Raw genomic sequence first — 13,069 nt, 5'->3', positions numbered from 1 at the left:
ACATTAATCCGACTGTGTGCTAAAAGCTAAAGGCTAGCAGCTTTTAGCACAACAACAGTCTTTAGATGAGAAAATTAACCCCCAACGGCCCAGAGGAGCGGCTTCTGCTAGCGGCTGTCATCTGTGCGTCAGATTAACTGCCATTCCGGAAACACACGAATACAGAGGTTCCGGTCGGAAGGTTTGCATGGGGAACAATGTTATTAAAATTGTCTTAATTGATTAATCAAAATGAATGTGTTAAAGACCCGACCATAACTGAAACACATCAGCAGAGGGAGAACCGGGGAGCAGCCTGGCGACATTAATTCAGGTGTTTCAGGAAATATCAGAGACAGCAGAGTTCATGTGATGCGTTCATGAACGTAGGAACATCAGCTGCTGCTGCATTCAGGCTGAAAGATCTCAGTGAGATGCGGCGACTCGGCGTATCCATCACAGCAGAGTTACTTATCCGAACTACAGGAGAACTACAGCGTAGTTACAGCGGGTCGGCCCTGTGACGGCTGGCTGGGTCTGGAGTGGACCGAACCGGTAACCATAGAAACTCCTCCGTTATCACTGAAATGCCGGCTGGCGGAGCAGCGTGCTTGCAGGTGATGCGGGACGTGACGCTGACGAAACCTCTTGATGTGATGACGTCATAAGAGCGTCAGACTGGGTTACCTAGCAACACATCAGGCCGGATGGCGGCGACAAGTTCAGCTTCAGAGCTTTAAATTAACTGCAAAGAATTACAGTTAGTTTACAGCATTTCTTTATAATATTCATAAATCAACATCCAGTCAGTGAAAGTTTCTGAAAGATGAAAAGCAGCACTGAACCTTTCTGATTTTAATGTTTAAGTGAAAATAATAATTACTGCAGCAGCCACAGCCGGCCATCAGGAAGATTCAACAGTAAAATATAGACTCCATAAAAATGGTGGCTATAGCAGAAAATACGATCCATAAAATAAAAATAGGATGTTAAAGTTTTCATGAGGCAAGTAATATGTATAACGTGACCAACATGTTCTCCAGATTATAAAAGCTGGTTACCATGAAAACATGAATATGATTATTTTAAAGACATCATAATCCAGATTAATCTGGTAAAACAACAAAATGCTGACGGTTAAAATTATAGATCAACTCTGCAAACTCTCATGTTCATCAGAATTTTAAAACACATTTTAACAAATTTATTTATTTCTGAGAATAACTTAAATTATCATTCTCAGAATAAAATCCAAATATTTTATATTAATAGTAGTTATTAATACTATAATATTATTAATAACTACTATTAATTGTAGTAAAATGTGTAAAAAGGAGAAATAGCAGCAAAATGACAGATTTTTATAAAGATAATTCACAAGTAAAAAGGCAACAGAGCGAAACATTAATCAATTGAATTAAAGTTTTTAAAGCAAAAAAACGTTTTATAAAATGGAGCAGTTCTATAAATATAATAAAATTAATGTCAGTAATAAGCAGATAAACATGAGCTACAGGCAGCTGGTCTGTAAAGTTGGTTTTCTTTATTGAAACAGCAGAAAATATGTGATTCATTGGTGAAGCCTTGAATATTAATGAAGCAACGAAAACTGAACATTAACAGAGTGACATTTATTATAAAAGTGTTTAATAATCTGCTGGATGGAACAACGTAGAAAAAGAGTCGATCAGATCAGACAGAAACATTTCAGCTAAAAACACAAACAGGAAGAAATGGAGACGGATTCCCGTTTTGTCTCCCAGCCAGACGAAGGACAAAATGCAGAACCATCAGAGAGTTCTAGTTGAGGCGGATCCAGCTGGTTCCGTCTGACCCAAATCAGTCCCAGGAGTTCAGCAACATGAAATATTTCAGAAAATATGACCTTCTCAGCTGGAACTGATGTTTCCGGTCCAGAAAGTTCCCGTTTGATCCCGACGCGGAGCGTCAGCTTTGCTCTGCACCGGCGGCAGCACGTTCCCGTCAGCGCTGCCTTATGTTGCTTCCAATGAAATAAACTCTTTCAGCTGATAAAGTCTTTATGATGAATTAATCTAAATGTTTGGAAAAACAATTAAAATGTTTGTTTTAAAATCTAAAGAACAAATAAATCAGCCACTTCCTGTTACAGCTTTTAGTTTACTAATATTAATCAAATCATTTATTATGACAATTATTACACTGTAATTACCTGGCAGTAATAACCTGCAGCTAGATGTTAATAATTCATGTATTATTAGATAATAAATCAGAATGATTAGTTTATGACGTAATAATCACCAACATTACACCAGAATAAGCTGCAGTTTCTATTTAAAAAGTCTGAATTTTACTGATGAATCAGCATCAAATCAATATTAATGTTCTATTATTTGCTCCCTAGTTATGATTTTATTAAGATATTTCATGATATGACCCAATAATTAGTTTTGTTTCTGAATCTTTATCCCTCGCTGCTGTAACAGGAAGTGCTCTCCGACCCAAACTGAAAATATTCACCATCATGTTCCGATCTGGATAAAAACTGTGAGCATTTATAGAAAAACATCCAGGAACAGGAACGTGTCTGGTGAGCTACAGGAACAGGAAGTCTAGCTGCTGATGTGCGTGGCGAGGCTCTGGCCGCACAGGAAGCCGGGCTCCAGGGACGCCACCTTGGCAGCGATGAAGGAGTGGATGCAGTGGAGGACCGCCGTCAGGTTGGCAAACTCCAGTTCCTGACAGGAGAAGAAGAATAAAAAACATAATCAGAACTCAAGACTTTATGTTTTAAATTTAATTTAGTCGCCATTTTTCTTCACAAAATGGAGGAAATTTGACTTTATTTCCATTTGAAACACCATGCTACGATGACTCCTGGTGCTTTCTGCAGTGAAACAATAAAATCCTCTAAAACTCTAAAAATCATTTATTTTAATAGTTCAATCATCAAATATCTGTCAGTGCGCCCAGGGGAAACCATCTTAGCACTACAGCAGAAACTTAAAAAATGTCTTCCTTATTTCTGGAGGTTCAGCCAATCAGCATCAAGGAAAACTAAAGCTGCTCCTGGATTGGCTGCTCTATTAGCCAATAGCGTGTCAGCTAGCAACGCTCAGTTATTTACTTTAGCATTTTAGATATTCTCTATGAAAGGCTCCAGAGTATAAAAACAGAAATAATAAACATTTCTTTGTAAATATGTTTATATAAAGATAACAGTTAAATAGTAAAACTTTTACTACTATAGTACATTTTGAGCGTTTTACTTCAACAAACCAGTTTAATGTTAAAAAAGAAACAAAACACTTTAGCATTTCCAACTATTATCTTACAGATTAAAAAATTCATGAAAGTTAATAACTCATTTACTCTAAAATCAGAGAGAAAACAGGCTTTCTTACCTTCATTTCTATTTGGTTGCTGTCAGCGTTTTTAAAGAGCAGCTTGACTCGGGTTTTTCCGTCGTCAGATGAGCCTTTCAGCTGAGAGAACTTGTATCTCCACAGAACAGCCTGCAGGAGGAGAGCCAGGTTCAAACAGAACGACTTACCGTTTCACCACCGAGACGCTCTAAAAACCCGGAGGAAAACAACCGGGGGACGCTGGTGAATGACTGCTGAGACGTCATGGCTGCGCTGTTGCCATAGATACCACAGCCAGGAAATAACATGCTGGAGGACAGCAGGAAGAGGAAGTATATTACCTTTGAAGTCACGTCTGAGCAGCTAAACCCGGAACCGAAATCCAGCGTGAAGCTGACAACGCTCCCCTGGCTGCTGCACATGTAGCTTTTAGACTGAGGAGGAGAAGAAGAAGAAATTTACCGCCATTAGCCAGCTAACCGCTTAGCTAGCCCAGCTAGCACCTCCATTAGCCAGCTAACTGCTTCGCTAGCCCAGCTAACACTTCCATTAGCCAGCTAACTGCTTCGCTAGCCCAGCTAGCACCGCCATTAACCAGCTAACAGCTTCGCTAGCCCAGCTAGCACCGCCATTAACAGCTTCACTAGCCCAGCTAGCACCGCCATTAACCAGCTAACAGCTTCACTAGCCCAGCTAGCACCGCCATTAACCAGCTAACAGCTTCTCTAGCCCAGCTAGCACCGCCATTAACCAGCTAACTGCTTCGCTAGCCCAGCTAGCACCGCCATTAACCAGTTAACTGCTTCGCTAGCCCAGCTAGCACCGCCATTAGCTAGCTAACAGCTTCACTAGCCCAGCTAATGGGATCTTAAATAGTAAAAAATAAACAATAAACCGCCCTGCTGAGCAAAAAACTCCACACATCAACCTAAACTATTTTCAAAGTGGTGATTAGCGACACATCTAGCAACTTTTTATCAGTAAAATGAATAGACAGATCTAGCAACTTTTAAAAAAGCAACTGTTGAAGACTTTTTAAGAAAGTAGCTAGCAACTTTTTCTCCCAGAAAAGTAACTAGTGGTTAGATCCAACTAACTAGATCTAACAACTCTTTTTCTAAAAAGTGACGGATCATTTTAAGTGAAATGGTTTTCGCTGTGTAACTCTGGCCAAGCCGCTAAATAGCAAAAATTAACCTCTCAACCAGTAGAGGGCAGCACAGAGTGTTTTAGAAATTTACACCAAAATGTCGCAATTTGGACAGAAACAAAGACAGAATTTAGTTATTTCATCTGCAAAGAAAAGCTGATTTGATGTTTAGTGACACTTTAAGCTTCTGAGACACAAATAATCCTGAAGTAAAATTAAAATTTTTAATAAGTGCAAATAATTTAATGTTCATCAGTGAATCATGAAGCTCCTCAGAATTACTGTCCTCTTTGTTCCTCAGCCTCTTTCTGTCTAATTAATCTGGAGAGAGGAGAAAGCAGATAAATTAAATTAATTATTGAGACGATTATTACCATCTATGGCTCAATTATCTTTATTGATTGTGAATTAATTTTAATCCTGAAAAACAAACAAATGTCCTTCAAATATTTTAGTTTAATAAAGATCAATGAATGGAGGAAATTCATCCTTAAGATTTATTATAATTAATTATAGCATTTTATTATCTGTACAGAGGTGTAAAACATGAAAATGAAATAAATTATGTATTTAAGATGTAGATGATTTTCTGTGACGATTCGGGTCAGAAAACCTGAACATGTGTAATAATTCCTCAGTCAGTCGGCAGAAAGAAAAGATCCACTGTAGCAGATCCTTACTGGTTATGATAATCAATAAGGAAACATTATATAATTAACAGGCTATGGCACTGAAAAAAATAAATGAATTTCCTTAAACACCATCATCCAGTGAAACCAGTAAAAACTCTGGAAAGTAACTGGTGAAGAACAAAGTGCAGAAATATCACGATAAATCTGATTAATATTTCTCAGTTAAATGTTCAAACCGATCTGAACGGCAGCTAGCCAGCCGGAAACTCGTTTGATTTCGTTTCTTGCGTCGCGGCTTGATTTTGGGCAGCAGCGTCTCCTCGGCTGGGAGACGGTCTGGCTGTTCGGATTCCTCTCTGTGCGTTTCTGTCCTCACACACACTGTGAGGAGGCCTGGAGATTTTCATTATGGAGTGCAGTGGGAGCGGCAGCCAGGAGGAGCAGGAAGCTGCTGCTGCTGCTTACTGTCACCAGGAATGAGACGCTGAGCTGTGACTGCGCTTCACTAATTGGAAAGGATTTAGCAACGTTTCCTCTTGAAGGAAATCTGCTTAGCACATTCTGACAGGACTGGGTGAGAGATAAAACCAGGAACACCAACATCGGCTCTCACTGCTGAAGCAGAAAAAGGTTTTCAGTTAAAGGTGTGTTTGGTTCCAGATCAGCGTTTTTATACCAGCTTCAGTTCAGTGACCAGGAATCACTGAGGCTTGCTTTGGTTCTGCATCATGCAAACATTCAGAAAGAACCGAGGAACGCAGGATGAATTCATCAAGATAAATGCAGAAACCTGGAGAACGGCAGAACGAAGCTTCTGACAGATCCGGTTAGCCGGAGCGTCTGCTGCAGAACTTCAGATTAAAACTCTCTGCCAGCTGCCACAGCTGCACGGCAGAACGGACCAGAACCGAACCAGAACATCCTGAGGCGGTCTGACAGGAACCTCTGCATGGTTTCTATCAGAGGCTGTGATGCCGAGTTACAGCAGAATCACTGAAAACATCTTAAAGCAGCAGAGTTTCTGTCTGTCCACTCCGCAGGCCATAAACATGTCAGGGTTAGCTAAAATGCTAAGGCTAGCTGAAATGCTAAAGTTGGCTGAAACTGTAAATCTAGCTAACATGCTAAGGCTAGCTGGAATGCTAAGGTTAGCTGGAATGCTAAGGCTAGCTGAAATGCTGAGGCCAGCTGGAATGCTAAGGTTAGCTGGAATGCTAAGGTTAGATGAAATTCTAAGGTTAGCTGGAATGGAACTAACGGAACATTTTAGGAGACGTTTGGATCAGTTTCAGGTTGAACTGATCCTAGTGCGTGCAGGAGGAGCGACCCGGTCCGTTCCGCCTGCATGCATGCCGGCGCTCACCCCGACGCGCTGCACCTCCAGGAACACGGCCCTCTGGAAGGACTTGTCCCAGGTTGCCAGGTCTGAGGCCAGCTCCACCCTGAAGGTGTGGCTCTGGCCGTGGCCCACCAGGATGCTGAAGCAGAGCGGGTCGCCGCCAGGCTGCTCCGGGGAACCGTGCAGACCCAGGAAGAGCCGCGCCTGCAGCCAGCAGTCCTCAGCCAGCCACAGCTGCAGCAGGAGGGGAGAGCATCACCTGATCAATAACCTGATCTATAACCAATAAACTGCCTTTATTACTGAATTACATAATTTATTACTTAATTTTTACCATACTTATAAAACATCGCAATGTCAAAATAAATGTTTAGCTAATATGCAAATTCACTCACTGATAACAGGAAGTGGACTACCAAAATAAAAGCTGGTTCTTCAGAACCTCTTTAGCATCGTTTCTTTTCCTGTTTTCTTGTTTCCTGTTATGATAAATAATCCTGTCAAAATAAAAGCTGATCCAGACGGTCAGCAGCAGAAACGTTTGACAGTTTCAGCTTTTAATTTAGCAAGCTAAACATTTAGATAGCTAATAAATATTTTGTTTGAAACTGTAACTGTTATAAATGAATGAATAACATGATGAAAACAAACGGCTCAGAAAATCTATTTTCAGTTTTTCCACAGAATAGATTCTGATTTACGGATCACAGCGAGAGCAGGAAACCCGACTCGGCGCTGATCTGACTCACCTTATGAACCTTGAATAGAACCTCATAGAGGTTGTATGTAGTTTCAGGTTTTCCCCAGTCGGTGGCGCCGACCTGAGAGAACACCAGAAGGTTCGATGAGCTTCAGAAACCTTTCTGACCTCCGTCATTTAAGATCCTGAATAGCGTTCCGGCTCGGAGTTGTTGGTACCGGCGGCCGTCTGAAGATATAAAAATATGGCCCTCTCAGCGCCAGGAACCTAACGGCCGAACTCCTGCAGGGGGCGCTGTTCTCTGGAGCCTCACACACCCAGCCCATGTGGACGATCTGAGAAAACAGTAAATACTTTATTAAAGCAGAAATCAACAGAAAACACCAACATGATGCAGACGTTACAAACGGTGAAAACAACTTTCATCTAAATAAATGAATTTTTAATCATTTGAATATTTCATCACTAAAGTCAGTCAAGAGCGATCTGATTGGACAGCAAGCAGCTGCTTACCTGATCATCAGAAGAAGACGATTTATTCAGCATTTTAATCTGCAACAGAAACAGACATGAAGTTATCAAAGTGTCTCATTAACAGCTTTTATTTCTAAGATGGTTTTGGTCTCAAAGCAGCGAGGGTCAGCTTCCTGTTCCAACATCTAAACTAAGCAAAGATCAAATCTGAAGCAGATCTGCTGATTTCTGATTCAGGCAGGAAAACGTTCAGAGTGTTTGGCCACTGAACAGCCTTAAACCTTCAACCCTTTAACGTTTGTGTCTGAGGAACCCGCCTTGTTTCTGTTAAAGGGAGTCGTTTTGCTCCACTGTCACCGCATGCTTGGTCAGGAGGAGGGATTACTGAGATTAACTTTTACTAATCTGGATTTTCTGATCTTTTCTTTCCGGGTAGTTGTCTCCACCCAGAGAGTCTATTTAAGAGCTGCAGGTCATTAAAAGAAGCGCTCCCGTCTCTCCAAAAGCAACAGAACAACTAGATCCTGATTGGCTGTTTAGCAATCACGCTCATGGTGTCACTAATTAGCCGTGAATTAACGAGCTTTTAAACATGGCAGCTGTGAGCAGAAGCAGCAGCACTGGACCGTCAGAATAATCAGAGAGAGATGAGGAAATGAGCGAGGAGCTGCTCGGCGAGTCGATGCCTGGTTAACAGACACATCAGACCCAACGAGCCGATCACAGAGCTCCGCCTCTGATCTGGACTCACGCTCTCCTGCGTCAGCTCGCCGATGTTCGCAGCGATCGCCTGCAGCCAGTCTGAACTTTCTGCTGCCGAGCAGAACTGCAGGACGCTGCAGCTGGACGCATCCGGGGAGAACAGCTCGAAGCAGTTGGACCTGGAGGAGGGGTCAGAGGTCAGAGGTCAACAGGAACAAACAGCCGCAGTTATCTTAGTAAACACGCAGATTTTGATCTAAACGTAATAAAGACATTCAGTTTCATGAAGAAGAAAACAACGAGCCAGCGACTCTGAGCAGAAATAAACCCAAAAGCGTGACCTATGACCTTCATCAGACTACCTGCAGACGCTCCCAAGGTCATGGATGGCCCAGCTAAAGTTCAGGACCCAGCTGGATTTAGTTAAACTCCTCCTACTCCAGGTGTCTTTGGCGTCGTGGAGGCTGATGCTGTAGCAGTCAGTCTCTGCTTCTGACTAAATATAGTCTTGACACACTAACATCCTGCAGTAACAAGTCCTGGATGACTCCACCAGCTGTTAGCTCACTCTGCTAATCCACCTCCTTTGCTTTTGCAGCCTAACATGGTGGTATAGCCTTTAGCGTTAGCTTGCATTAAATAACATGGTGATATAGCCTTTAGCGTTAGCTTGCATTAAATAACATGGTGTGTCAAGAAAATCCGAGCTCATCCCACTTCCCCATGCTGGAGATTTTAGTTTAACAGTAATAATAAATAAAGTTATCTTTAAAATGAATCACTCAAGTGACATCAAGGCCCAACAGTAGACTTAGGTGTCAATAAAGTTAGTTTAACAGTAATAATAAATAAAGTTATCTTTAAAATGAATCACTCAAGTGACATCTAGGCCCAACAGTAGACTTAAGTGTCAATAAAATAAATCTGGTTGTGTGTGTTGTTTTGTCTCATGCAAACTTTGCTTTAATTCTACTTTTTTCTATCTAATCATAAGAAATCATAGTCAGACAGAGAGAGTCATTAAACAGGAAAAGCAGGTTTCCTGGAAAAAGAGGAAGTTTCCAGCCTGCAGATTTATAAAAATAGCTGAGACTATTTCTTATTTTAAAGCATGAAAGTTTAAAGAATTAAATCTAAACATTTTGAGTAATTTGATAAGATTCAAAGTAAAATACTTATATTAATATTGGTTTACTTGTAATAATATTTACGCGAACATTTGTGGGAACACTTACAAGAAAAACAAGTAACTGTAATTTTAGTATTAAATAATTAGAATCATGTATTATTCTTGGTTTCTTTTCAGAAAAACATCTGTAATAACTCACATTAGGATTATAATAAGTATAATTAATAAGTTATGGTTATAAAATCATAAATGAATGCTAAATCAGAGAAGCTAAAGAAAATAAATGTGATTTTGACATTGAACTTGAAATGGTGTAAAAGGTGTAACTGCAATTAAACATCACTAATATGTTGTAGGTAGATAGTAGGTGAAAGGTGAAAGGAAGGGAAAAAGGGGAACTAACAGGAGAGCAGAGATGATCAACGCCTTATTTAGGTAAAAGGTTGTGCAGGCAATGGACATAGGAGGTTGAGCAACTCTGAGACATTAGCACAGACTTCAGGACATAATGTCTGAAGGACAGTGATGGATGTGAGGTCATCTGTCTAAGCAGACAGCCAATGAAAATGCACCAAAAGGGTGGATAAACCCTATATAAGGTGGGTGCAAAAGAGGAACCTTTCGTTGGATCCTCCGGGCAGCTTCGAGCCAAGAGATGGACAAAGAACTCTGCAGCTGAAGAAGAGCCGGAGCCACAGAGCCGAAGACTGTCCTTCTCATGGAGACCAACCCGTCAGGCCCACAACCTGTGGCTTCAAATCGCACTTCTCTCATCAGCTGGGTTCAGACCCCAAAGACAAAGATGAAGACAAAGACAAAGGCAAAGACAAAGAAGAAGAACTGGTGCCTTCCTTCCTGCCAGCACCAAGTCCTGTGTGACCTCACCATCCATGCGGAGAAGAAGCTCATCAGACCTACAGAGATCCCTGCCTTCGCCGATCAACATCTTCCTCCTGCTGCAACATCTTCATCATCATCAAGCCAGGTCTGGGGTTCGAAACACCAAACTCCGTCCGTCTCTCTCAAAGGTTCCCTCTTTTTTCAGTTTTCAGTATCAGCAGTAGGGAAAGACAGACTAGATGATTGATTTTACTTATTTGATTATTTCTGCTACTGAATTAAGCTGTACTGACCCTTGCAAAACTGCCTTACTAATAAAATATTTAGCATAAAGAAAATCTAAAAGATGTTGTGGACATTCAGTTAATGAGTCGCCTTAAAGTTCTTTGATGGTTGTAAAATAGCTGTGATGTTTGATTCTGGAGAGGAAAAAGTTTAAAATGTTTTTAGGTTGCTGGTAGCCCAAATGTAAAACGTCATCCTTGGGACTCGCCCGAGTCACTAAAACCTACCTGGTTCAATAACAAATGCAAGTTGTAAAATAGAGAACGAGCGACCGTTAACAGGTGTGCTCTGTGAAACTAGTTGGCTGTAGGCTGCTCAGTCTGGCTAATTCACAGGGGGAAGAAGGGTGGGACACCTGGATGTAGGCCGTCAGAAAACCAGGCGAATCGTTTCTCGAAACCAGCTTAAACAGAGTTTACTTCAGTTCTGGACAGGGTAAATCCCGGCAGATTTAGGAAACTCAATTAACCCGTTAGAAGGAGAGCTGGTAGCACATCTCCCCTCTCAGAAGAGGAAGTAGAGAGTGAGACAGTAGAGACAGAAAGGAGGGGGGGGGGTGTTGCGCAACAACAAGTGGCGCCCCACGTTGGGCGCCATGTAGGTTATCCTGCAATAGTCAGCCCCGCCCACTCCTCACAACTCCCCAGGGCTGCCTACTGACCAGTTCTCCGTCTAACAGGTCCGGAAAATCTCTGAGTCCTGGGTATTACCCTAAGAGTACTCTATAAGAGATAATCTATGTAAACTGGTAGCGAAAGTGACTCGTCTAGCTCTAACTACCTCCAATCCAGAAGTTATGACCCTTTACAGTTAAGAAACAATCAGCTGAGTAGCCCTCGCAGCTGCATAATTCCAATAACCACTTCTGTTAACGGTAGCCCACTTTCTAAATCATAACTTGCACTTGGAACCGGCTAGATTATGTTTAGTGACTTAGAGGTAAGTCCCAGGGTCATTATCTACTCTCACCAAAGGAAATTATGAAGCCTCCTATTTACTGGAATCATGTACATTAGTTTTACCTTGATTAAAAGAACTGGACAAAAATTAAATGACTCTATTAATTCCAATGTCCACCAACCTCATTAGAATTTTGTAGTATAAATTTATTAAGCAAGCTTAAGCAGGGATATGCGACATACAAATCAATTATCAATCGTATATAGATCAAAAACAGTGTAATAAAATTTACATGTACAATCATACTACTCTGTCTCCTTTCCCTAAGAGTTAAGTCGCAAGTTCTGAAATAGAATTTCAATGAGCAGATTCAACTCATACCCAGGCGATGGTGGATCTTTTGGCAACAGGAATTTCTTGCGTCCTTGGTTGAGGTCCTTGCCTGGTGTGGAAAAACCCTCCTCAGAAAGGTAGCAAAGCAGAAAGGGTCTGAATCCTCTTGCAAAACCCAGTTCTTTATCCCTAAGGGACCTTTGTCCTTCCTCCAAGTCTTGTTGCAGAGTTTGGGAATGCTGGGTTGAGACGAGACCAGCGGTCGAATAAAGAACCAGAGATGGGGCGATGGAACCCAGTCCTTTCTTAGCGGTGTGAAGTCAGAGCTTCCCCGTGGTTCTGAAGTGCGGTCCGTAGCTTAATCTGCTCCTCTGTGAGTTGTTTCTCCTTCTGCGCCGCCGGACTGGGAACAGCTGGTTCCTCTTTTCAGCCCCTTTTTATGCCTCTCTCCACCATGTGTGTGTATGGGAAGGTTTGGCCTACGTGACTTTCTTCACGGCTGCTGTGTCTCATGAAAAAGTCCCCACATTTCCCAACCTGCTTGCCGACCACAGTGGAATTTCCCGTACTTCCCCTTTCTTCCTGTGCTTCTTGGCCATCTGTTCAGAACTGCTTGCGACATTTCCTGTTCTCAGAGCTGTACTGCACATTCGTCTCTTCTATATTCTATAACTCACTTTATCTATTAAAACTCAGTAAACACATTCAACCTCTTGTTAAATTGATTTCAGATGATTATAACTTCATATTCATTGACAATACATCACATCTTTTCCATACATCACATCTTTTCCTTGTTGTTAATTATTAACATAATCATTACATATTTAAATCATTACAGATCATTAATCAGAGATGCTTTGCAGAAAGTTATTGAGTGATTACTTATATTCATGTTATTCAGACTTATTCAACTTAATTAACTTTTAATCAAACTACAGGATTACTTTATTGCTTCCAAGCCATTATGCATCTTTTTCTGCGTGTGCCTGGAAAGATCTCATACCCTTATGCCAGTTTTCTTGACACCCCCTCCATGAGATCGGACGGTGCTGCGCAGAAAACACAGAGTCCAAAGTCAAAAGAGATCAAGTCCATCACCACAAGTGGCAGTGAGGATGTCCCGCTCATAGCAGGTAACCGGAGACGATGAAGGTGTCCAGGAATCCACAACCTCATACTCCGACAGATTGGATGGCGGAGAAAGCCAGTGTTCTGCACCCAAATCGTTGTCAAGTGTAGATTCACCTGAGACGGAAAGG

General features: G+C 41.5%; 1 protein-coding gene across 2 annotated transcripts in view; it reads right to left on the bottom strand.

Annotated features, from left to right (window-relative positions):
- Positions 1-1,502: 1,502 nt before the first annotated feature.
- Positions 1,503-13,069, bottom strand: part of LOC116709601 (gamma-2-syntrophin-like) — a 31,118-nt gene continuing 19,551 nt past the window's right edge. Inside the window, exons 10-18 of one of the 2 annotated variants that reach the window (XR_004336910.1) lie at positions 8,370-8,499; positions 7,658-7,696; positions 7,363-7,479; positions 7,194-7,265; positions 6,469-6,678; positions 3,665-3,757; positions 3,363-3,473; positions 2,479-2,696; positions 1,503-2,033 (exon numbers count right to left, since the gene is read on the bottom strand). Coding sequence is in view for 1 of the 2 variants with exons in the window: in XM_032548240.1 (XP_032404131.1) it covers positions 2,571-2,696; positions 3,363-3,473; positions 3,665-3,757; positions 6,469-6,678; positions 7,194-7,265; positions 7,363-7,479; positions 7,658-7,696; positions 8,370-8,499 (898 nt within the window). In the remaining variant the exon portion in view is untranslated. Of the gene's footprint in view, positions 2,697-3,362; positions 3,474-3,664; positions 3,758-6,468; positions 6,679-7,193; positions 7,266-7,362; positions 7,480-7,657; positions 7,697-8,369; positions 8,500-13,069 lie in introns of both variants that reach the window. The other variant, XM_032548240.1, reaches the window with a different exon arrangement.

Source organism: Xiphophorus hellerii, chromosome 19, assembly GCF_003331165.1.
Source record: "Xiphophorus hellerii strain 12219 chromosome 19, Xiphophorus_hellerii-4.1, whole genome shotgun sequence".
Taxonomy (NCBI): domain Eukaryota; kingdom Metazoa; phylum Chordata; class Actinopteri; order Cyprinodontiformes; family Poeciliidae; genus Xiphophorus; species Xiphophorus hellerii.
The sequence above is the reverse complement of the archived record's forward strand: the minus strand, read 5'-3'. Positions and strand labels throughout refer to the sequence as shown.